The sequence below is a fragment of the Amblyomma maculatum genome, chromosome 11 (assembly GCF_055883805.1).
Source record: "Amblyomma maculatum isolate TAMU_Amacu chromosome 11, ASM5588380v1, whole genome shotgun sequence".
NCBI classification, from domain to species: Eukaryota; Metazoa; Arthropoda; class Arachnida; order Ixodida; family Ixodidae; genus Amblyomma; species Amblyomma maculatum.
Window position 1 is genome coordinate 117,000,847 of NC_139354.1, and position 25,160 is coordinate 117,026,006.

Genomic DNA, 25,160 nt, shown 5'->3' on the forward strand with positions numbered 1-25,160 from the left:
CAAAGGCGTTTTCATAGCGCAGCCCGCACTCAGGCGTTGCAGCCTCGCGGAGCCAGAGCGTCTTGCCACCGTAACGCCAGACAGGGTGACCTCCTTCGGGAGGACTTGGGAGGACTGGGGCGGAAGCCGCCGAATGCAGGAGCCGCGGGGCGTTCAGCAGAGCCTCCAGATTCGCTGGCTTCACATGTGGAGCGGGTCTGCAGCTTGTCGCCGTGCGTGCGCTGGCCCGCCACGGGTTGCGACTCTAATGCTCGGTACTCAGAGCCGGGTACATCTGAGGAAATCTCGGAGTCGCTCTGAGAGGTTGTCACTTCCGTCACGGGCTCGCCATCGGGGGAGGGCTCCATGGTTGCCCCGTCAGAGAGGGTCTCAGACGTGGTCGCCAAGGCCTCGTCGGCGTCGCTCTCTGCGTCCCTGCTGGGCTCCTGGGTGCCGCCGGACAGCTCCAGGTTCGCGGCCTTTTCGGGTTGCACGCCAGGCTCCGAGGACAAATTGGCAGCCGCTGCACAAGAGCGCGTTAGAACACAATCCACCGTTGGATGCTCGCCGCCACAGCGCTTGCACGCGAAGCGGCAAATCGCACTATCATGGCCGTAAGCGCTGCAACGACCGCAGCGCACCGCCGAACAAGCAGCGCCAATGTGGCCCTCAACGCCGCCCCTGGAACACACGCGTTTCATTCCTCGATACTCTAGCATCACGCGGGTCCCAGTCACCATCAGGAAGTTGGGGGGTGACCGCGTCATTTCCCGCGTAGGAGCTGCGTCCCGTTCCGGAGGTGGCTCCTAGACTGGAACGCTACTTCTGAGAAGGATCGCACCTTTCCATACGGGGAAAGCGCCGCAGCGAGAGCCTCGTCGCTAACGCACGCGGGAAGACGGTAAACTGTCACATAAACCAAAGCAGATCCCATCTGCTCCAGCGGCACTTCTTTTTCGGTGAGACGCTGACCACCTCTCGCCACCATTTCGGTTGTTTCCACCATGGAGCACACGGCGGCCAGGAAATGGACCTCCGAGCCCCCCTACTCCGCCAACCACCTCAATATATATATAGTGTCGATGGGGCTGTCCGCCGGAACAGGTTCCGACACCGTGAATGTGGAGCATTGCGCCTTGGACGGGCGCAGTGCCGGTGTAGGTCGTACCATGATCCAGGGCCTGGGAAGCCGCGACGAACGCGGCGCCGGACAGGCGGACCCTCCAGGGGGAGTGCAGGAACAATTCGGTGCGCAGCAGCCTCCTCAGCAAACGACAGGCACAAACGTAACAAGTCGGTGTACAATAGAGGGAATTTATTGTCTTCCACACACATAGGTACTTGTATATACACACACACGCACTGTAGTACATACATGGGAGGACAACGAAAGGTGCGATACTAGCAACATCACAGAACACAAGCACAAAAGGAGTAACAACGATAAAGTTAATGACAGATGATTAAATCTTATATGGCAATACACTCCTCATGATTCGAGGTACGTAACAAAAGGGGAGGGGGGGGGGGTAGTATGGCAAAGCTGGCATAACAAGCCTGCCGTCCCGAACGACGAAGAAACGAGTGTGCCAGCGCTGCAGAAACCGCGCCTCTCCATCTCTGTCCAGTTGATCAGAGAGATACTTCCACAATAGAAGACGCAGTCGCTGCAGCGCTGGGTACACGGCCCTGGCTGGTTTTCTACGGACTTCAGCAAGGCAACGCCTCTTCCACAGCAGAAAGTATACACAGGCGACTACTAGCCGCGCAAAACATCCGCGTGGTGGCCTGGCGCCAGGGCCACCGTGCACGGAGAACATCCCTCTCACCAAGCGCCACATGACCAGCGCGACCGGGCATTCAAAGAACACGTGCCTCATGGTTTCCGTGGGGCCGCAGTTTGGGCATTGGCCATTCGGCACGACATGCCACATGGCGGGGCGTTCTCGCATGGGTGACGCGCCCCATCGCCGGCGCCACTCGAAATCGCGAACTTCGGAAGGCACACGGCTCACCGCCCATCGACGCCACTTGTTGACGGCCGTGTGGAGCTGGTCGTCGCGGTTTAGACGCGAGGAAGCAACCATCTCGCTGACTTGCATTGCGGGCACCTCAAAAATATTGAGGTCAGGCAGGTCGCTGTCGACCGCTGTCTTAAAGCCTGCTACTGTTTGGAAGAACCTGTGAGGCCTTTCGGCCCGTGGGCCCAGGTGCCGGTCTGCAGTAAAGGCCCGGCGAGCTGTGCTCAGCCAGTACTGTAACAGGGAGCGCCCCGGGTAGAGCGGATCATTGAGCAGCGTGGCGACCAGTTTCGACGCGAGCACTCGGCCCACCGTGTTGACGCATGGCAGCCTGATGCCTCTCCGTTCTTGCGTGTAGGTGAAGGAAACGGCGTGCGACAAAAGCTGTCCCGCCATCCCAGACAAACGCCCCAGCCAAGGAGGTGCGACCTGCCGTTGGACGCGGAATCACCGCAACGCACGAAACCTAGAGCGCGTAGGCGTACGCCATAGTCTTTGTCTTGTCAGATGGAAGGAAGGATGCACTAGGTGCTATACTCCTGTGAGGGTACAGACCTCAACCTGCGATCATCATCATCCTACGGCTACCCCAGGCAAGGCCTCTCGCACCATAAGGTTTGGGGGTTTTGTTGTTTCGGGGAGCGGGCTTTTCCTAGCCGAGGGGCTCATGCAATCCGGCCTGTTCCCACCGGGGCGGGGTCGCAGTGCACATGCACCACATCCGCACCACCCCGGTGGGTCGAAGCCTCACGCGAGCAAATCATGCATCTAGTATCTCACGTCCAGGTTTCCGTTTCCTTCTTTGAAGATCACCATGGGGTGTCCCCATTCTTCAAAAAACTTCTTTCTCTCTAAGTGGCGTCTCTACCTCTCTAGGTGGAACCATAGTTCTTTTCTGATTTTGGCCTTCACTTCATGGAGGCTCGGAGTCTTGATCGAGTAGGCCGCTTTGCAGCGGGCCAACCACACCTGATAGTTGACCTCTGCCAGTGTCAAGACAAACTGCTTGCGCCATTCCTTTGAAAGCGGGTTGAAGTAGCGCACGGTGGGGTATGAGATCCCGGGGAGGCCGAACGTAACTCTCAGACGCTCTAGGAGTGCGGCGGGAATTAGGCAGTCAAGAAAGATGTGCTCCGCTGTCTCTCGGGTCAAGCAGAAGGGACTCAGGTCAATCATTCCTGACGTCGCAGGGACGAAACCACACCTTCTGATTGGTAAAATGCCTCTTGCGAGCCTCCACATGAGGGAGGCTCGGTGTGCATCGAGGAAGTGAGCGGTTATGTACTGCCAACTGGGTCTTTGTGCACATAGCATATAGCTTGATAGGCGGGCAGGGAGCGGAGGGGTGATCAAATAGATAATATATTTCAGGTGCATGGTTCGTAGGTCAACGTCAGACCAGTTTTCTTTCAGGTACTCTTAGTCTGTGGCTGCGGTTCGGTAAATTGATAGGAGTGACCCTGTATGCGGGGTATTGTGATGTAGGGCCTTCTCAGTGAATGTTCGCAGCCGTGTCGACATATAGTACGAAGCCATCGTTTTTGTTAGCGGCATGTCGCATTCGACGGCTCTGAATGTCCATTTGATGTGCAGAGCCCTTGCGAGAATATCCAGGTCGGGCAGCCCCAGGCCACCTTTGAATCTGGGCAGGCAGAAAATGACTCGCTTTACCTTATCGGGGGCTCCCTGCCACAGAAAGCGGTATATATGTTTCTGGAGCTGTTTTTTCTTGTCTGGGGGGATGTCAAGAATGCTGGCCACAAAGCTCAGGGTAGAAATCAGCATTCTCTTGATGGTGGTGGCCTGCGCATTCAGGGGACATTTTAGAGCACCAAGATTGTGGGTTTTGATTCTTAGTTGCTCTTCAGCCCTATCCCAATTTCTAGGCGCTGGTTCAGCCGAATCGAAGAAATATCCGAGGATTCGTGTCTCGCGAGTTACAGAGATCGATTGGATAGTGGTAGGGGAGGGGGTCGTGTTCAAGGCCATGACAGTGGACTTCTGGTGATTGAGGCGAGCCCCACTCGCTTGGCAGTACTCCGTAGTTAATTCAAGTAGTCTCTCCACTTAAGTTGTGTCTGGCATCACCACAGAAACGTCATCCGCGTAGGCGAACACTGGAGTGCAGGGTGGGCCTGCTGGCAATAGTGTTTTGCGAATGTCGCCATCTCTAACAATCTTTTGCAGGAGGGGTCAATCGCTATGACATAGAGCAATGGGGAGAGGGAACAACCTTGACGGACGCCCATTTCCACGGGGAAGGGCATTGAGATGCGCCCCTGTACAATGACTGCTGCTTGTGGTGCGGCATAAATCGCCTTGCACATATTTATGTATTGTACGGGAATACGCGCGAGCTCAAGTGTCCTAAAAAGGTACACGCGACTCAGGCGGTCGAATGCCTTCTCTTGGTCCAGGAAGCAAAGAAAGCCATTGAGGCTGCGCGATTCCATCCATGTCAAAAGGTCTCTCAGAGCCATCCCATGGAGTTATACCGAGCGGCCTGGGACACAGCAAACCTGTTGCGGGCCTACTATTGACGATAGAGCAGGCGTCAGGCGTAAGGAGAGACATTTGGCAATTGCCTTGTAGTCCGTATTTAGAAGGGTTTTTGGCCTCTAAGCTTTAAGGTCGCTGCTCTTGGAGGTGTCCTTGCACAGGAGTGTGATGAGGCCTTCGTTCATACTTGGAGTAGTTCCCCTCGCTTTAGGGCGTCGTTTGCTAAGTTGGTGAAAGCGGCCTTTAGCGACGGCCAAAACTTTATGTAAAAGGCTGGCGGGAGTCCGTCCATACCCGGGCTTCTGTTTGGCTTCATCTGTTTTAGGGCTGTGTGTAGCTCTTCAGACGACAGCCATGTGTCGTCCAGGTTAGGTGCGTCAGTTGCTGCCTCCAGCTGGAACGAGTGGGGGTGTAGGGCTCAGCAGCATAAAGTTCGATGTAGAAATCGCGAGCTAAACTCAATACCTGCTCAGGGTTCGTAACAATATGGCCGGTGAGTGGAGCTTCGACTGCAGAGAGGGTATCGTTCTTTCTGGCAAGGTGATGGCGTAGCAGATGACGCGAACACCATGCCTCGGTTTCCCATCGTTCAGCGCGTGCTGTTGCGCAAAGTCTGTCCCAGCGCCGATTTAGAAGACGATGGAGCTTCTTACGCAGTGTGGCCAACGCCGCGGGGATGCTTGGTGCCTGAGAAAATGGGGCCGATAGCGCGATGATGGCATCCGAGACTATTCGGATTTCTTCCTTCTCTTCCCGCGCCATCTCCTTCCCCAACTCTTGGAGGCAAATCTTGATGGAGGTTTTCATATTATCCGAGCTTTCTGCAGCCATGTTAGGGCAGACGTAACGCTTTATAACTTTGACGACTTCCTGCTGGACACGTTCGTCATCCAGAAGTCGCGTGTTTAATTTCCAACAACCCTTTTCTCGTGGAGTAATATCAGCCGCACACAAGCGCGTGATAAGCAGCCTGTGATCACATAGGGCATTGGAGAATACCCACACAGAGTGCAGGGAACCAGCTACGCTAGCAGAGACATCGACGCGGTCAATACGGCTTTCGAGATAACGGCCAGACTAGGTCATGCCGGCGCGACCAGGTTGGAGTGCGCGCCAAGCATCGGTTAAGTCTAACTCCTCCACCAGATCACGCAAGGCCTTTGCGCCATTGGGGTCTCGTCTAAGCCGCCGCGGTGTACCCCGAAGAGAGCGGCGGTCTTCCTTGAAGAAGACACAGTTAAAATCGCCCAATAACACTATTTTGGCTGGGCCAATAAATATCTCTTCTAGCCCCTCAAAAACTTCTCTCTGTCCAAAACGGCATGGGGCATATACATTAACGATGCGCATACCATTGTTAAGGTCAATCGAGACAAAGCGTCCTACGTTGTCCCGATCATGGCGTAACTGACGGGCCGGCGTCGCTTAGGAAGATGAGCGCAACTGCCCCTGAGCCCTTCCTTCCGAAACTCCAATAGGATTTTGTGCTGAAATGGAGGTCAAAATTTTCAATTTGTTCTTGCCGTTAAACATAATTTTCTTAAAGTGCGAGGATGTCGATCTTTTTGGCGCGGGCTATGTTTATTGTTTCAGGTTGTTTCGCAGCTTTAGTAAAGCCGCGAATGTTTAGCGTTGCGAGAACGAATGAAAAGGCCAGGATGTGGCTGAAGGAAAGAAGGGAGGGAATGCACGACCACCTCATGAGGAGGGAGTGGTGTCATGGGCAGTGGGGAAGCGGAAGGTGACTCCGCTGTGGAATCGCCGTCGTAGATGTTGTCCGAGATGTCCGAGTAGCAATCACAATTCGTTGTGTTGCAAATGTGACAGGGAGGTTGGCTCAGCATTTCTGTTTCAGTGTCAGAGCTGCTCTCGCTTATAGGCTCCCAAAGCATCGCTGGGCGGCGCTGCGGCTCCTGATGGGCAGCGCCATCTGTGGCAGAAAAATACACAGTGGGGCGCCGCCGGCTTGGCTCGCTGCCTTTGCGGCGTGCGCCGCGCGCTTTCTCTCGCACGAGCACGCGCCCTGACGCGCCCCCGCAGGCGCATCGCGACATGCCGCCTGCATTCCGTCTTGATTATTGGACAACCTGCCGCGTATTTCCATGGAGGAAGCGTAATTATAGGCGAGAAAACTTTTATTCACGTTTGTACTGCACAGCAGACGACAGACGGCAATGAGTAAATACTGATTGTGAATGCGTTTCCCTCGTTAGCGAAAACGTAGGAAGTGTATTTCGACGTAAGTCTGCTATGTAATTATATTATTGTATATAAAATGTTTAAAAACTGCAAACGTATTATCAGTACTCTGAAATAAAGAGGCTCGCTCGTTGATCATCGTTTTGGCCTGTAGCATTAGATCTGTATACGGTTTTGTTTTTATTATAACGACGTTGCTAACGCAAATCTTGCAGTAGAAGAATGAGTTATAGTCCGAAGGAGGTGTTTCTTCAAAGGCACGAACGCTAGCAGTCTCAAAAGCACACGTGTGCTGCACGCGACATAACCGGCTCGCTGGCTCGGGAGGCAGGTGAGATCCAAGCTTGTACTGCATAGTGTTTTATTTCGGTTCTTATTAAATGGTTGTGCTTCATTTCTATTTGGTTTGCATTACCGAAACCTGTGACGCGAATAGGGTGCTCCGCGCGAGTATTGTCAATCGAGCCATAACTAGGATCGCTTTTGTATTGCACTTCCGACATATTTTCGTTATGAATAATAATAATGTTGGTTCATTTACTGGCTAATTTGCGGAAATCTGTAAAAGAGTTTCAGCTCAGCAAGGCATGTCCCCACCCCCCTCCCCCCTTTCCAAGAAAAAAAAAAAGGTCTCGTTCCTAGATATTTTCTTGGTCTTAGGGTACATTCACACAACATTGTCGATCGTGGACGTCGCACGCTGGATATCTGTTGATTTGGTTGCTTTCAGAGCACTCGCAAAGCAGGGAGAGAGCACAGAACAAAGCAAGACACGCGGGTAGCGAAGAGCTGGATATTCCTTCACCCCCTTCGCTTTGTATGCATGGTGTTAAACCACTGTACTCTTTCGATGCCTCTCCAAGCCGTCTTTATCAACTGTCGACATTTCTGAGTTTATGGAGAAGGAGGAAATTAGCTCTTTTCGTTTCCACAAAGAACGCAACACTTCTTAGAACGCTGTCACGCGGTTGGAAAACAGGTCTTGTGGAAACGCTTCCAAAGGAATCTGCAAAGTTTCACACATGAGCCTCGTCTTTTGGCGCTTCGCCTACTATTGTGGCTGCCCATGACACAATGCTACTTAGTACCTCCGTTTCGCGTCAGCGGAAGCGTTTTTGTATCGCCAAATAACCGCCAGGCGCAACGCGATCGCCGCACGCGCACAGGAAGCTAGCGGAGCGTCTGCTCCGGCGACGTCCCATCGTTTCACATTTCGCCACCATGCCAGGAATACGGCGCTGCCATCGCGCGGCGAAACTTGAGCTTTGGTTCCCTATTGGTGGAGGGTTTTTCAAAAACGCACACTTCGTCAACGACGCGTCTGCGGAAGATTCCGATGATGTTGATGGCGCTGATTTTTTGGTTTTCTTCTTTCTGGGACTGCGCTTGGGGCGCACTGTGGTGGTATCCATGTCCCTCTCTTCATCTTCAGTTTCAGCCGATCGGTCTTTTGTTGCGGCAGCGACGCCGGCTGCACACTCTTGTTCCTCTACCGTGGCGGCCACTGAGGGCATCTGGCAGTGCCCAGTTTTAGTTTTCTTTCTGGGGTTCTGTTCGAGTGCTGTAGAGGGTGCGGCAATGTCCGTAACCGCAATCCCGGCAGCGGAGGTTGGGGGCACCTCGTGGTCTTCATAGACAACTTCTGCTTGCTTGTCCTCTAATTCTTCAGATGGCGCGGCCGCAGCCGTCGCCTCCTTGCTATCTTCCTCGGTGATGGCGTTTGTGGACGCGTCACCCTGCGTCTCGGTTTCATTCGGGTTCTCAGGGGATGCCAGCGCGAGTGCTCGTGCGGCTGCTCCCAATAATCGGCTGGCTGTTCATTCACGTCTTCATTCCCTAACACAGATGCAAACGTCCTCTTCTTACGTGCCTTTACAGCGTGGTCCTCACCACACTTAGGGCACACGGCATCACACATTTCATGCCCATACGCGCCGCAACGCTCGCACTGTGGCGTGTTGCAATTCGCGCCCATGTGGCCTTCCTATCCGCACTTGCGACATACCCTCTTGACTCCTTCATACTCGCACTGGATGGTTGTATCAATCACATCCAGGAAGTTCGGAATCTCAGACTTCATCTCTATCTTGATCCGTCGGATCCCCGTAGTGACGAACGGGAAACCGGGGACGGTCTCGCGAGCAACGCTGACCATTTTTCCAAAGGGCTGCAGTGGACTTGCCAACTCGATGTCATGGTGTTCCGATGAGTAGCCAAAGACGCGCACCAGATTCGCGCGCGTGCCCCGATACTAAAAAGTCACTGCGGTTCCCTAAACATCTATGACGGGATCCTTCAGGAATCTCTTAACAGCAGCCAGAGTCTTCAGGAAAATCTCGAACTCCCCGCCTGTGAAATCTTGAATGCCACCAAGTTCCGTTTTCGAAAAACGTTTCACTTGGATCTTCGTCCCGGGGTGGGGCAGTGGTAAAGACGCTCGACTACTGTCCGGAATACCCGGGTTCGAACCCGACCTCGGCGGCAGCGTTTCGATGGCAGGCGAAACGAGGAGGCGTCCGTGTGCTGTGCGATGTCAGCGCACGTTAAAGATCCCCAGGTGGTCGAAATTCTCCGTAGCCTCCACTACGGCTCCTCTTTCTCTCATTCCACTTTAACTCCCACCTTCCTCCCTTCCCTTACGGCGTGGTTCAGGTGTCCACAGACACAAGTGTGACAGATACTGCGCCTTTCCCTTCCTGTGAACCAATTATTATTATTATTAGGATCTTCGTCAGTTCTAGCATTGTGGTGCCTTGCGGCACACGGCCGAAAAACGTAAAAGGCTTCAGCCGCTTGGCTCCTGGCATTGCGAGAACGCGCAAGTGCCCTCGCAGCGACGCGAGCCTTGCAAGAATGGCGGCGTGGACGCCCAATAACCAAATCACAGGGCCAGCTGGCCAACTCACCCCTTTAGTAAGGTATCTGTCCTTGCGTCGCCTTCCTTATCGCGTAACACGAGCGTTGTTGTCCTGGCATATCGGAATCACAGAAAGAACTTCACAAAAATTTGGAGGACGCTTAAGCTTCGCCTTCAAGAGTGGAACGCGATAGCGTTATTGCACCTCGTCGAGAAAACTTACTAAACGCAAGGGTATTGGGGCATCCTCGCACCGGTACCCGCGCGGCCCGAAGGGGAGAAGCGGGTGAGCGAAGATAGTGATCTAAAGAAAGGAAAGACGCTTGATTCTACAACCTGTGAGGGTGCACGGCCAAACGTCAGGGGCGAGTGGCGCGCCACGTGTCGGGGCAGCGCCGCACATTGCGAGGAGGGGTTCTTCTGTGTTTGCCGCAAGATGGCTCTGCATGTGCGCAGAAGAAATGTAGCGGAAACGTACTTCGCTACTCGTGTAACTGCGACTTCTGTAAGTAATATGCTCATAATTACCGATATACACTGCAGTATAACGTTCTACGGCATGTTTCTAAGGCAACACCGCATTCACTAGAAGCGCTTTTGTACCGCTTTCAGGTATCGAACTCGTGGCTGAGTGCCCAGCAATCCAGAATTCTGGATTGCTGGGACCCAGTCTTTCACTGGGATGTTCTCCAGAGAACACTAAAGAAAGACCTTCCGTTAGATCCGTATGGCATACGGTTCCTTCCAGTCGAGAGTGAGGGTATTCCTTTGGATTTAGTCATGGTCTTGGGCCTCCACAGCCTGTGGAAAACAAGGATGCAAGTGCAACATGCAGATGTCAACACGCGTTCTGTACGCGAGAACTTTATCGAGAGTGTGCTGCTCCTTAGAGAAACGTATCGGGTGCTTTCTGATCCACCTGACTGGATCAGTGTGCTCGATGAACTGGCTGTCCTCAAAAAATTTTAAACCTTTCGTGACAGCTGAAGTCTGGTTGTTGCGAGTTTTACCATTATTGTGGATCTTTTTTGAATTGATGTGAACTCAAAACAGGCAGTAAAGAAAAAAAAAAGCTCGTGGCTGAGTGGTAGCGTCTCCGTCTCACACTCCGGAGACCCTGGTTCGATTCCCACCCAGCCCATCTTGGAACTTGCTTTTTATTTATGAAGTGCATGTTTATTTATGAAGTGCATGCCGGGATTTATCGCTCACTGGACGCCGACGACACCGGCTTTTCTGCGACACGAGCTCCTTAACGCTACCGCGTTAAAAGGTCGCCTGGGGATCTTTAACATGCGCTGATATATAGCCTGTCACCGAATTTTTATCTGTTGTAGGCCGTCATTGCACCCTCCACCGCTAAGGTGGTGGGCGACGGCTGTTGCGGCGCGCTCTTTCTCTCCCTCTTCGTTTATTTCTTCTCTGCTTTCTCCCTTCTGTCCGGAGGCGAAACGAAGAGGCGTCCGTGTGCTGTGAAGATCCCCAGGTGGTCGAAATTACTCCGTAGCCTTCCACTACGGCTCCCCTTTCTCACTATCCACTTTCACTCCCACCTTCCTCCCTTCCCTTACTGCGCGGTTCAGGTGTCCACAGAGCAAGTGTGACAGATACTGCGCCTTTCCCTTCCTATGAACCAATTATTATTATTATTATTATTATTATTATTACTGCTACTTTGTCTTCATGTGAACCAATTATTATTATTACAAACGTCGCTGCTGCCTGCTGTACTGCGTCTGCTTCTATATGCTCTGTGGGGTGGCATTCGAGGAAGCGCCAAATGAAAGGCGCCGCACGGACGCCTGGATCGAACGCCCGGCGGGGTCAGCTTCGTATATGCGTGTGCGTGTGTGAACAACTATTTCCACCAGAAAAAAAGGTCCTCTACTCCCCGCCTCCGGCACGCAGGCCTAGGGGACGGGGGCCGGAACATCCGCAGTAGAGGCAGGCAAAGAGGTCTTAGTTCCCCGCGGCCTCTTCCGCCAAGCGGGTGGCTTGCGCCTGCTGAGTTGAGACCTTGCTCCACAGAAGGCTTTCCCAGGATTCTCTACTATCTATTTTTATATTTGCCCCTGGGGAGATAGCACATTCCCGAAGTCCCTCTCTCGCCACGTGGCTTGCATTTATCGTCCTGTCTCATCTTTCTGGACGAGGTAGTCCCAGACCGAGTGTATGTAATTCCTTACCTGCAGCCGCCGCAATGCGGTCTCCCCTTTGTTGCTCAAACTCTTATATGTAATTCCTTACCTGCAGACGTCGCAATGCGGTCTCCCATTTGTTGCTCAAACTCTTATTACTTAGACTGTAGCGCACACTATTGGTGGTGGCGCCAGTTTTCTGCTTTGTCTATAATTTTCGACTATTTCTGTAAAATTTAATAGACCTTCGTCTATGTTCTGCAAATCGGGCGGCTCCACTGTTAAGGTCTATTCACACTTGCGACTATATGAGGTCGCGCGTCTACCAGTCGCGCGACCAGAGGAGAGGAGCTCGCCACTACCGATGTTCACACTTGCGACTGTCGCCTTCTCGTTCGTCAGGCACAGTTGGGAGCGATGACAGCGAACGTCGGTAGCGGCCGCTTGCCAGACACTTCAGCTTTTTCAGGCGAGCCCGTGCGCATACCGCGCTCTCCTGCTTTCAGGAGAACGCCGACGCCGAATAGACTGTGTCATTCACCGTGGTGTCAATATAAAATGTTGCGCCTGCGTGAAAAACCCATTTCTCAAAAGTCCATGGTACTTACCGGATAGTTCGAATATCTTTCCAATCTCCTCCCAGGCCATATCCTTCTCCCTGCCTTTGAATTCCGGGTGCCGTTTGTTGAAAAGGTAGGGGTATTCTTTAATTGCATTGAGAAGGTGCTCGATCGAGTACTCCGGGACCTCGCTGATTGGTGAAATGGTTTGCGACTAGTAGTCGCGCGACTGAAAATTCGAGCAGTGCCCGATCGCCCCGCGGCAGTCGCTTTTCGACCGATGCGACCATTTGCGACTGTCGCTTTTCGACCAAAACGGTCGCGCGACCGCTGCTAGTCGCAAGTGTGAACGGGCCTTTACCCGGAAGTAGAGAGCTCCGGCTAACTCGTGTCCCGCTCGTTACCAGAAACAGACGCGTGCGCTGGAGTTCATATTAAGCTAACTTTTCTATTCATCTGTTTCGCGGTTGAGATTCTCATCCCTTCCGGTGCAATACAGCCCTTTCCGTAATTGTAGACGGCTGTTATTCGATCACTATTTAAGAATTTGGCTTCCATTCAAACGCAAGCGATCGCTATCGCAACTTCTTCACCTGTTACGGAGTTGCGGCTTATGATAGTGGCTGCCGATACTGGGGCGCCTCGGCCGTCGACTACCGAGGCGACCGCTACACCCAACATCCCACTCGCCGCATCTACGCATTCAACTGTCTTACTGTCCGGTGACTCGAAGCGCTTTTGAAGCGAAAAGCTTCACTAGGCTAGTCAACTCCGAGTCTCGCGTGTGCTCCGTTGTTGTTAAGAACTTTATTTTTCCCCAGATGTAGGAGGCCCCCTACTCCCCGCCCCCGGCATGCAGGCCTATGGGACGGAGGCCGGGGCCTCCGCGACTAAAGACAGGCGAAGTGACAGTGTTTCTTCGCGGCTTCAGCCGCCAGGCGGACAGCTTGCTGCTGGTTGGCGGGGGACTCGCTCCCTAGTAGCAGTTCCTAGGCTTCCCTACTATTTATGTTTTCCTTGGCACCAGGGGAATGAAGGCATTGCCAGATTATATGATCCAGAGTACCGCTTTCTCCACAGGTTTCGCATTTATCATCCGCCTTTTCCTCCACTTGTGTGTGGAGCAGCCAGACGGGACTCGGAAAATTCTCAGCTTGCAGGCGCCGCCAAGAGACGGCCTTCTGGTTATTTAACGTTCGGTCCGGTGGTGGCCTCCTGCAGTGGCCACAGGATTGGAGGAGGTCAGTTTGCATCCCCATCCCAAAGAAAGGCAGTGCCAAAGATTGTTCCAACTACCGCGCGATCGCGCTTATTTTGCATGCTAGCAAGGTGATGTTGAAAATCCTCCAAGGTAGGCTGCAGCACTACGTAGATCGGGAGCTTCCGGACGTGCAAGCTGGGTTTCGCAAAGGCAGAGGAACTAGAGACCAGATTGCCAACCTTCGCTGGATCATGAAAAAAGCAAGAGAGTTCCAGAACCCATCTACTTCTGCTTTATTGATTATGCGAAAGCGTTTGACTGCGTAGATCACAGCAGATTGTGGCAAGCCCTCCAAGAGATGAGAGTTCCAATTCACCTCATCTGTCTCCTCAGGAAGCTGTATGAAGGGCAAAAGGCCACAGTCAGAACTGGGCATGGTCTTACTGATTGGTTTCCGATTGAGAAAGGAGTGAGACAAGGCTGCATACTGTCGCCCTGTCAATTAACCTATATGCCGAGTCCATCATGAGGAAGGCCGGTCTGTACGAGTCTTCAGCGGGAGTGAAGATTGCTGGAAAACGTATCAACAACCTTAGATATGCGGATGATACCACTTTAATGGCAGAAAGTGAAGTGGAACTAAAGAGACTTCTTATCCGCGTACAAGAAGAGAGTGAGAAGTTTGGGCTTAAACTAAACATTAAAAAGACAAAGATCATGGCGTCTTGCCCTATCAAGTCCTCGAGCATCAAGGGACAAGTGGAAGTGGACAGATTTTCTCTTCTTGGGCTCCAAGATTACCCCGGAAGGAGACTGCAGCCATGAACTTAGGAGACGTCTGCTTCTGGAAAAGAGAGCCATGACTAGCCTTGACCGCCTAGTAAAGAGCAGAGACATTAGTCTGCCAACCAAGATCCGTATAACTCGTGCTATGGTCTTTCCAGTTGTGATGTATGGATGCAAGAGTTGGACTGTGAAGAAGGCTGACCGCCGAAGAATTGACAAGTTTGAATTGTGGTGCTGGTGGAGACTCTTGAGAGTTCCTTAGACGGCCAGAAGATTAAATCAGTCGATATTGTCGACCATAAACCCCGACTGCTATTTGAAGGGTCAAATTCTAAAGTTAAAGCTCAGCTACTTTGGTCATTTGATAAGAAAAGAGGAGTCGTTAGAGAAAGATTTCATGTTGGGAAAGGTTGAGGGTCACCGGAGAAGGGGTAGGCAGCGAACGCGATGGTTAGATGGCATCCTCGAGGCGCTGCAGATGGAGTTATGTGATGTTAGGAAGATAGAGACCGGAAAGCGTGGCGTGATATGATCCATAGGGTCACGAAGAGTCGGACACGACTGAACGACTGAATTGAACCGGTGGTGGCAGGGACCTACTGCTCGGTTTGTAGTGTTTTAAGATTTCCTTATACATTTGCAGCCTCTCGTCCATCTCATCGCAATCAGGCGGCGTGAGTCGCCTGGAGACGTCATCACTTGTCTTGACGTCACCATGCGTTAACATCATATTCACACTGATTTCAACTCACCATATACTACACCTCTGATGACGTCATTTATTCCAAGGTAAAACATACTACACCACTGATGACGTCATCATTTATGTGAAGTACGACATACTTCTCTACTGATGACGTCATCAATTTCAAGGTAGGACAAACTACGTCACTTATGATGTCATCATAAGTTTCAAGGCACGCCACACTATGCCACTGATGACGTCATCATTTATTTCAAGGCAAGACATACTACACTACTGATGAAGTCGTTATTTTCGAAGTACGAAAAACTACACCACTGATGACGTCATCAATAATTTCAAGGTACAACATGCTACAACACTGATTACATCATCAAACTAAAGCGTTACGGACGGACGAACAGACAAGGCCGTGGCCACGAGCATGAGCCATTAAGGGCTTTCGCCTTAAAGGTGTTGTTTTCCAGGTTCTGGACCAATGCCAGGTTCTCAATGACGAGTCTAGGTATTATAACAAGAAGGGGCCACAGCTGATGAGCCCGTCTCAGGCTTCACGTGCTGCGAATTGTGCGCATTTCTCTTGCAATTGCATTTCACCGCGCCATTTTAAGCATCAGCCGTCGCTAACTGCGTGTGATATCTCTTCCTGTCTACTCTCGTCCTCCAAGTTCCACCTACGCTTTCTCCTTTCATTTTTCCGTCACTGCACGTCTAACTTTCCTGTCATATATCCCGTCCTCCATGTTTCACCGTAGTCTTCCTGCTTTGCCATTCTTCCAACCTCGCCATGTGCTTCTTTATCAGCAGTCACCTTTCCGCTTCTTCCTTTAGGTTGCGCATGCATCGGTCCACGTCATAACTTTATCTTTCCATAGTATCCACCCTCCGGGTTCGTACTATGGCTGCTAGCTTCTGGTTGCGCATTCTTTTGCACCTGTCGTACCCTCCAAATCAATAAGTCACCTCTTACCATCTGTCCCCTTCACCTTCTCTTAAATATGGGAAGGGAATTCCCACCTTCGCGCTCTTCTAACTGCTAGCCGCGGAAGCTGTCGCTTAGCTCGGCTACAATATGCCATGGCTGAAATGTGGTCGATTACGCCAAAGAAAAATGCGTGGAAGACAAGGTGCTGGACCAGTAGAGGACACGTACATGCATTCGTAATGGAATATGGGCGCGTGTTTTCGCGTAGTGTAGTGTTCTGTTCTTGAGCGAGAGCTATATGCGGCTACTGCAGTCGAGCACGTTGCTGTGGAGCCGCTCTGGAATGTGTGGAATGCGCCACGGAGTGGAGAAGCAGGTGCTATCGGCGCGCAGTTATACGCATGCGCGGCAACTAAAGAGGAGCAGCTGGCGGGCTGTCGCAGCGAGGGCCACGTGCCCACATCACCCTCGGAGTTGCGCTTGACGTCACGTGGATGCCACGTGCTAGCTATGCGCATAACTGCGCATGCACAACGGAGGCGAGACGCGGCAGCCGCAGCACAGTTATTTCCCATGAAAGGCAGTCGGGCCGCCGCTTAGCGCGGCATCGACAGAAAAAGCTCAATTCCCCGGATCCAGTAGTTGTCGGCTGGCAATTGGTCATTCAGCAGAGATAGAATGAATAGCGAAAGGCTAAGCGCCTTCCGAGGAATTGACGCGTTTGAATTGTGGTGCTGGCGGAGATTCTTGAGAGTTCCTTGGACTGCCAGAAGATCAAATCAGTCGATATTGCCGACCATAAACCTTGACTGCTCATTGGAGGGTCAAATTCTAAAGCTAAAGCTCAGCTACTTTGGTCATCTGATGACAAGAGAGGAGTCCCTGATGTTGGGAAAGGTTGAGGGTCACCGGAGAAGGGGTTGGCAGCGAACGCGATGCTTAGATGGCATCCTCGGTGCGCTGCAGATGAAGTTATGTGATGTTAGGAAGATAGTGAGAGACCGGAAAGCGTGGCGTGATATGGTCCATAGGGTCACGAAGAGTCGGACACGACTGAACTGAACTGAAGCAAGCAGCAGACATTCCTGAACGGAGAGAAGAACGTCTCGCCAAGCGGAGACGCCAGGATGCAGAGCGTAACTGGCGGCGCATAGCAGCTCAGATGCTACCTTCAGAAGATCAAGAAGACGTGGAGGGGGGGGGGGGGGCATCAACACAGGGAGGAGGACTCATTCAATCATCATATGAAACAGAAATTAGACTTAATGTGGCAACAAATCCTAAAGTCCCAACCACAAAGTGGGGGCTGCCATTGATCTCATATATCAAAGATAATCTATACATTAAAACAGCCGCATAAAAGATTCAACAGCCGCATGTTTCTTGACTGATCACCCGGCCGTCTTTCCTTCTGTGCATGAAAGGAAGAAAATGATATGTGACGACCAATGTCGATTCATTGCTAATCAATATATGCTCACAAGCCTCGGCAACATGCCAAACCAGAGGAAAGCAGCTCTCGCAACGTATATCATGGTGTAGCCGAGCTAAGTCACTGCCACTTTTTTTTTTCGCTGGCTCTTTGCACTCCTAAAATGCAAAGTAATTCATGCTTCTGAGCAACGACGCGGATGACGCGAATCCTTGCAATGCGCCTGAGATCACTTAAAATGTGCCTTGCTTTTTACCATGCATTACGGAATTCTCGAAAGCTCCTGGTAAATTATTCAGCATTCTTCTCAATAATGTGCAGGTTTCACTTATCACACAGACGTGATCGTGAACACCGGCAATTTCAGGTGGACCTCACAGGCGCCGATAAGCCTCTTGGATAGGAGCGCACAGACTTCACCGCTTGAGGATACGGCGCAAGCCGAGGTGAGTCCCCTTGATGGCTACACGGACAGTGCTCATATTCCAGCTTGATGGGGGTAGTGTGGCTCGCTACATTTATGAAAACTACACAGTTATCGTCTTTAGCTTAACTTCATTCAGTTGTGGAAAAATGCCTGTCTATTTATTCCAGTTCACCTGCGCGAGCAGAGGTCACATCATACCTGGCTCTCGGCCTAGATTGGCACATGCTCATTTTCCAGGAACCCTTTGTGTAGCTGAGCGAAAATTCCTTTTCTCCCATATCGCGAGACTAGCAAATGTGAGCGTAGATTTGCTGCTATTAGCAAATGACATGGCTCAGGAGAATAAATAGGAGTGACATTTGTCCTGCGGTGGCGATCATAGTAATGGGAGTTGGTCATGACGATGAATCTGCAGGCAAATAGTAACTTAAATGCAGGGTGCATGGAAGCCTATACTAGTACCTACCTCGGAAAGTTAACAAGCAATACAGCAATAGCAATAAAAAAAGGCGCGTCTAGGTATCCCACAGGGCCTGGTTATCGAAGCATGATAGAACCATAGAGCTATATGCCGGCTGAAGGCTGGTTATCCTTTGCGCCTCACTGGGAGGAAAATTTCGGAACCCGCATGTTTGCGTATGAATACGGAAGGGCGTGTAAGACATTTGTCAGGTTCTCACGCGAATTCATAGTGCAGAGCAAGCTGAAAAAAAAAAATACTGGCAACGGATTGGCCATGGTGGGACCAAGTTAGATGATCATGAGATCGAGTTTACAAATTTTTTTTGCACAATTTTGCGCTTGATTTGGGATTCCACCCTTCGAGACCTTTTCAACAATACATACAAAATTTTATTTTTAATCAAAATGAACTTTTTAGTTAAGACCTGCAATGAGCACAGTAGAGTCATGCCCGATATAAAGTATCCAACAATATATGAGTTGAGTTTATAGCTGAAAGCTAAATTTTATACACAATTAACAGTATATATTTAGGATATGCAAGTAAGTCAGTGCAAGAATTCGACATTTACTGTCCTAGCAAGTCTTCACTGAACAAGACATCAACGTTTTAATTACCGGAACCTCCATCTTTTTTTTTTTCGTGCGGAACTGCTTGCAGTGCAAGAGGCGCTTCGCTCTGTGACCGCCATTCCCATGCTTCCCACGGCCCGTATTGTCATATGTACTGATGCCCTCCAGGTGACAAAGCTACTTAGACACGTTAGTAGTAGCCCAGAAATCTACCAAAACATACACAGTCTAGCGGCTCGCATACCACATCTAACTCGTATTGAATGTACTCCACGTGACCTTGTAAGTGCTCAAAGCCAAGTGGATTCTGCGACCCGCCTTTCAAACTCAACCTCGACATCGCCAAACCTCATAAAATTGGATAATGCCACCCTGCTTTTAACAAGAAAGAAGCACCTCCGGCGCCGTACACGTGCTCTTATACCTCCGTGTACGGTAAGCCTCCCCCGCGGTCTAACCCGTGCAGAGGAGGTGGCGCTTCGGAGGATTACAGTTGGGGTGGCACTAACACCAGCAGTGACCCGAAAGTGGCCACAATTTCGGTATTTATATTCACACCCTGGGTGCCCCATCTGCCAGTCTAGAAATATAGAAGCTGACATCCATCACCTACTGTGTGGATTGTCCAGCGTTGAAGCCAACGCGGATCCGGCACCTGGTGGCAGCTGGCCTCTCCCCCCATAGCCCGCAGTCATATGCTGTTTGGACACTGGGACCGCATAATCGTTCACTCCTCGATTTCATTGCATCAGCCAACCTTTTTTCATTTATTTGACCACACCCTTCATCCATCATAACATTCCTTTTATGCCCTGAGGCAATAAACTTCGCAAAAAAAACGTACTTGACATAGGCTATTAAATGATATATGGCGATGCTGTAGAGGAAAGTGGAACTTTCATGCAAAATTAACTAATTGAATGTAGTTAACACCTACAGTTCAGTGCAAATACACTTGACATAAGTTATCCAACAATATATTCAACTGAATTTTATTTTGCTGGAAGTACTTAAACAAACATACATACATATAAGTCAACAGAACCCTTTGCATTCTTGGCTAGACTTGGACCCATGCAATATCTACAGAAAAGTAAGTAGCCAGACAAACTCAGAGGATGACTCAAACAAAAATATAGAGCAGTTAAGCACAGAATGAAAAAAATAAGATAAAAAGGAAGTGCACATACGACAACACTCGTATAGAATGAGGTAGCCTGCTGGCAAAACGTATACAAATAGTTGCTCACCAAAATTAAAAAAAAATGTTAAATGATAATAGTGCTACCCTAATTTATAAAGGCGTTTAATACTGGACAAACCGGTAGAACTACTTTAAGTCCAGCGACAGAAGTGTGGCCTGTTTTTGAATTTACAGGAAGCTTATTCCAAGTTGTGTTAGCAGCATAGATGGGGGTTCGTTTAGCATAGACGTTATTAATGATTTGAAGGTTAAAACAGAATTCAAAATGATGTTTCATGAGACGGGTGTATGAGAGCAGAAGATTGTATAGAAGAGTAATGATTACTTTTGTCTATAGCCGCACATGCTTATCTGTAATCTCTGGCAGCAAAAACGCCTTTTACTAAACTCACGGAAGATTGGAGTGCGTCCGTGTATGGGTTTGCTCTACGTATAAAGCGCAAGGCTCTTTTTTTATAACGTTAAGTTTTGATTTAAGTGCGTGGTATATGTGAGTCCCGAAGCTCAATAAGGTAATTATGACTTGATTTACCGCAAAGTTCAATTGTAATCAAAATGAGATAATTAATGTACATAATTATGATGTGCAATTTGTAGAGCGCTCAGTTATGTGGTTATAAAGGGTCAGTAAGTCAAGTGGTCATGTGCGAGCTCCACATAGCACACTATGTACTCAGTGAGGCTTGTGGCCAGGCATGCTTTGTGGGTTTCTACCTAGAGTAGAGACCTACCACTTAAAAAGCTTGGAAACAAAAATTATGTGCTACCACATTCTCCTTCTCGTTGCATTTCGTGATTGGCTTTGTGTTTGAGATTTTGAAAAAGGCCGGGTGGTGTTGAATAATGGGCCGAATGCACAGAAGTAATACAAGAAGGCTGTTTGCGAATGTTCGTTCTCAGGTGTGGAACGTTGCCAAAGATGACGTCTCTGGGAAAGGTTCACCAGCCGGGACCACCAGGGCTTCTCCGAGTCCGCCCAAAAGAAGAGCAAGCATCGTTCATCGAGGTGAGAGCAGCAGCACAATGCGCCTCCCAAGAATCGCTGGGTCGCTTGGCGGTTGATTTCAGTTTTCTCTTTCCAGCGAGCAGCCCAATGAGTGAACATTTTGAGGCCGTTGAGGACGTAAGTGGCTGATTTCTTTTTTCACTATTTCCCGTGTGCTCTGACACGACTGCAGATTGGGAATAAAACCCTGACATGTCTGTCTGCGCTCACCGAACCATAAAAGAGCACCGACGCAAGATGTTGTCAGCTACGCAGACAAAATATTTTCACTTGTGCTTTATAGAAGGTCCGGACAGCTACTGATACCGAAAGGGAAATGTTTGGTATAACGCATAACCGAGAGGTGACGACTAGCCTACGACAAGCGCCTAATATCTTATAGGTAGACCAACTATATATTACGTATTCGGACTCAAAATGTGGGCACAGAACATGCTAGTCATAAGACTATCGTGGCGGCTTAGGTAGCACGGTTTTTATCACCCCGCTCAAATTGTCTTTTGTCCATAGATAGGTACCAAGAAGCAAGAAGTATTTATGAAAAACTCGCCCCTCTCCAGTGTCAAGAAAAAGTCAATGCACAGCCTATTTCCTTCTCTTCCCACCAGACGACGCCCTCGTAGGCGTTCCCACGAAAGGCGCGCGCTTGGTCGGTGCGCAATCACAACTATTTCTTCTGGATGGATAGATGGATCGATAAATACCTTTTAATAAGTACCAAAAGGCTCTTTTAGAGTCATAACTGGTGGACCTCCTAGTCCAGCAGTCCATGTTACACTTATCTACCGTGCGGTAAAATGCGAGTTCTCAGTACGGGAGGAAATCTACTTTGGAATTTCAGCCGTAAATGAACAAGTCTCGAGTGGGAGCTCCGGATCGTTTAATTGAGATGGATGATTCCTACCACGTTAGGGATCGGGATCTTTTTTAAAAATTATTACGATTATGACGAAAGTTTGTTGCAAGCAATGAGAGCGCAAGAAAAATTCTTGCCTTTGCACTTACTTGAAGAATTCCTAAAATCTCCATTAAAGGTATTCAATATTTCTTTAGAAAGTTAAATCATATAATGCAGCTATCGTTTTGCGCGAAATATTAGACAGCGTGGAAAGATTGGAGGCGCCAATAAAGAACAATAAATCAATGCGACAAGGGGTGACGAACCGACTAGCGCACATAAATAAAGTAATCGACGCTTTATTTCGCATGTATGCAATGCTTTAGCTCATTTCATTTCACACGTGATGCAACATTCAACGTGAGCATTGAGAAGTGTTTTAAATTGCCGCTCGTGTTCTGCCTAGGCTGACGACTGGGCGCGTTGGCACTGATTCACCTTAAAACCAGCCGAAAGAGAGAACACACGAGAAGAAAAGAGCACAAGTCGAGAATGGTCTGACAAGTGAAATTTTATTGATGCAAAGAGACAAATAAAAACTTGCAGAGGAGCGCGCATCTTTGTGCGAGTTTTCTTCTCCCCATTTCCTTCAATAAAGATTCACTTGTTAGTCCAGTCTCGACTCGTGCTCTTCTCTTTTCGTATGTTCTGTCTTCGTGCTGGTTTTAAGGTGAGCTCACGCTGATAAGACGTGGTGACTTTTTCAACCAATCATGATTTTTCACTTACGTCCAACACCGCTGCTAACGGCGGTACCGGATTTATAGGGACACGGGACCTTAATCTTGTCGTTCGACTACAATAGGATGCAATGTTTGTCAAGCTATTTATGGCTGGCGGCGATTAAATGCGGGTGTCGAGGCATGGGAGTGAAGGCAGTGCAATATACAAAGGTGCAGCAAAAATTAGTGTGCGCAATAAATTACAAGTGTACTTACAGTCTATGTTGATGTTTTTCACCAGCAAAAGGCATATTTATCAGCTAGAAAAATAAATTTTAAAATCATAGTGCTTCCGAAATTAAATTTGAACGCAAAAGCCAGAAAAGGCGGACGATGGGAACACGCAAATCGGAAGGGAAGCTATAGCTTCAGACATTGGCGGCTATTTTCATATACGTGGACGAATCGAGAGCTTGTCTCGTCTACTGTTATGCGATGTATGTCAAGTTTTCGGCAATTAAGTAACCAGTCATGTCAATCATGTCTAATTACCAACTCGCTCAACTTTCTACCTAGTAACCCGTAACAGATTAATATGCGGCTCCCTACCACAACTTCGTTTATTTGTCACGTATAAAGAACAAAACCGCATTATCGACAGGACAGAGGCCTCTGCTCTGTCGCTTTTGCGGCTTTGTTCCTTACGATGCCCCACAAACAGGCCCACAACCACGTTTTGTTATTAAGTTACGTTTCTCCCGCGCCGCTTTTGGACATAAAATATCAAATTCTGTTACACGAAGTTCAAATCTGCTAACTTTGATTTGCTCCATCAATTTTTCATCCTTCACTTTTTCAGCCGCGTCAAGGAAATTCGACGTCTCTGGTCCATCTGTACGAGGCCACGATTCGCGCCGCCGACGCATGGAGAAGCGGCATGCTTCGGCTGACATCTGCGAGGGACGTGGATGGGGAAGACAAGGTACGCGACGACGTAGTGCGCGATCGGCACGGCGACGTCTCGTCGGGAAAAACTCGACCTGCTACACTCCGTCGGCGCACGACACCGGCGCGTTCGGCGGTTTCCGGTGCGGTCCGACGGAGCCAGTCGGTCAACCTAGGCGGTCGAAATTTCCAGAACCCTCCAATACGGTGTCGCTCATAGCATGGGTTGCTTTGGGTCGTCAAACCCTGTAAATTTATAACCAATAATTTAGCAAGGCTGATTCTTGGGCTAGTCCCTGTCTTTTCTTCGCGCTTCAAGCTTCGCCAAAATCAGCAATATTTTAACGTTATGACAATCTTTTTCTCTTCCGTAGTTCACAGCGTTTTCAACTTACGTTGAATCCTTTCAGTTCACTTCCATGTTTCTATCTCATTGGTGTGCTGCGCGAGGTGACAGCACTGTTTTTTTGTTTTTTTTTTCAGATACATTGATAAAAAACCAATGATGATCTGAGAGAACCTGTCTGATCCAATCTACCCTGTTTTTGGTTTTCTCGTTGTTTCCTGTTAAGTGTCCACATTTGTATTTACTACACGTCCAAATAGGCATTTTGTATTAGCGCTTCCAGCCGGCCCTTCATAAAATGCTGTTCTCTGTTGCGGTTGTTGATCATTACTTTATTTCTCTCCATATTAATTTTTATACCCACTGTTCTGCTTTCCTGTCTAGTTCACTGATAATTTTTTGCAACTGGGTTCCTGAGTTACTTAGCAAGGCAATGTCAAAAGTGAATCGTATCGATATATTAGGATCCATTTACGCTTATCGCTCCCTGTTTCAATGCAAATTTCTGACTACTTCATGACTTCATGTAAGCAAGCAGTAGATAACACTTGAGATATAGCGTCTGCTTGCCTAACTCTCTGCTTATGGAAATGTCATTCATTTTGATGGAGGACTGAGGTTGTTGTGCAGTCACTTTAGATATCTTAGTTTACTTTCGCATATCGTTAATCTACGCACTGGTTCACAGTGCCTGCATCACTCCTGGAATTTCGACTGATCCAATTGCTTTCTCGGAATATATAAAGTTGTCTATTCAGCGCATTCTCCATTACCAGCGTTGTAGGGCGGATTTGATCTATTTCTGACTAGCCTTTATGAAAGCCTGGCTGGTCCTTTGGCTCAATCAAGTCTAAGGTTGCTCTGCTTATATTAGCGACCACCTTAGTAAACAGCATGATCACACGTGGTCTGTGATATTTATCGGCCTTGGATCCCTATTCTTGCGGATTAAGATAATATAGACTTTTTTTTAAGGTTCATGTACACTCCTGATTTTGAGGTATTGCGCACACCAGGTGACCCGTTTTTCTAGCACAAACGCTCCACCGTCCTCAACAGATTACAGTAACTTCATCCTCACCTGCTGTTCTAGCCTTTTGCATTGTACTTTCTCTTTGATTATATATAAAGGCTATATCAAAATCTTCATCGCTACAGCCTCCAAAATTATCGTACTGATTACTTCATGTGCTGTATTGATCAGTGCAAAATTCGTCGGTTTTCTGAACGCCATTATTCATTTCAGTAATTGTATTTCCCTCCTTTTCTTAACGCGTACATCTGTTGTTTGCCTATAAACAGTTTTCGTCTGACAGATTTTAGCTTACCTCTGTTCT

At 49.4% G+C, this 25,160-nt stretch overlaps 1 protein-coding gene across 1 annotated transcript in view; it reads left to right on the plus strand.

The window, feature by feature from the left end:
• Positions 1 to 25,160, plus strand: part of LOC146174816 (uncharacterized) — a 212,297-nt gene that overhangs the window by 69,244 nt on the left and 117,893 nt on the right. The window contains exons 12-15 of the mRNA XM_084585459.1: positions 17,668 to 17,746; positions 20,867 to 20,972; positions 21,049 to 21,089; positions 23,392 to 23,514. Of these exons, the coding sequence (XP_084441585.1) occupies positions 17,668 to 17,746; positions 20,867 to 20,972; positions 21,049 to 21,089; positions 23,392 to 23,514 (349 nt within the window). The remainder of the gene's footprint in view (positions 1 to 17,667; positions 17,747 to 20,866; positions 20,973 to 21,048; positions 21,090 to 23,391; positions 23,515 to 25,160) is intronic.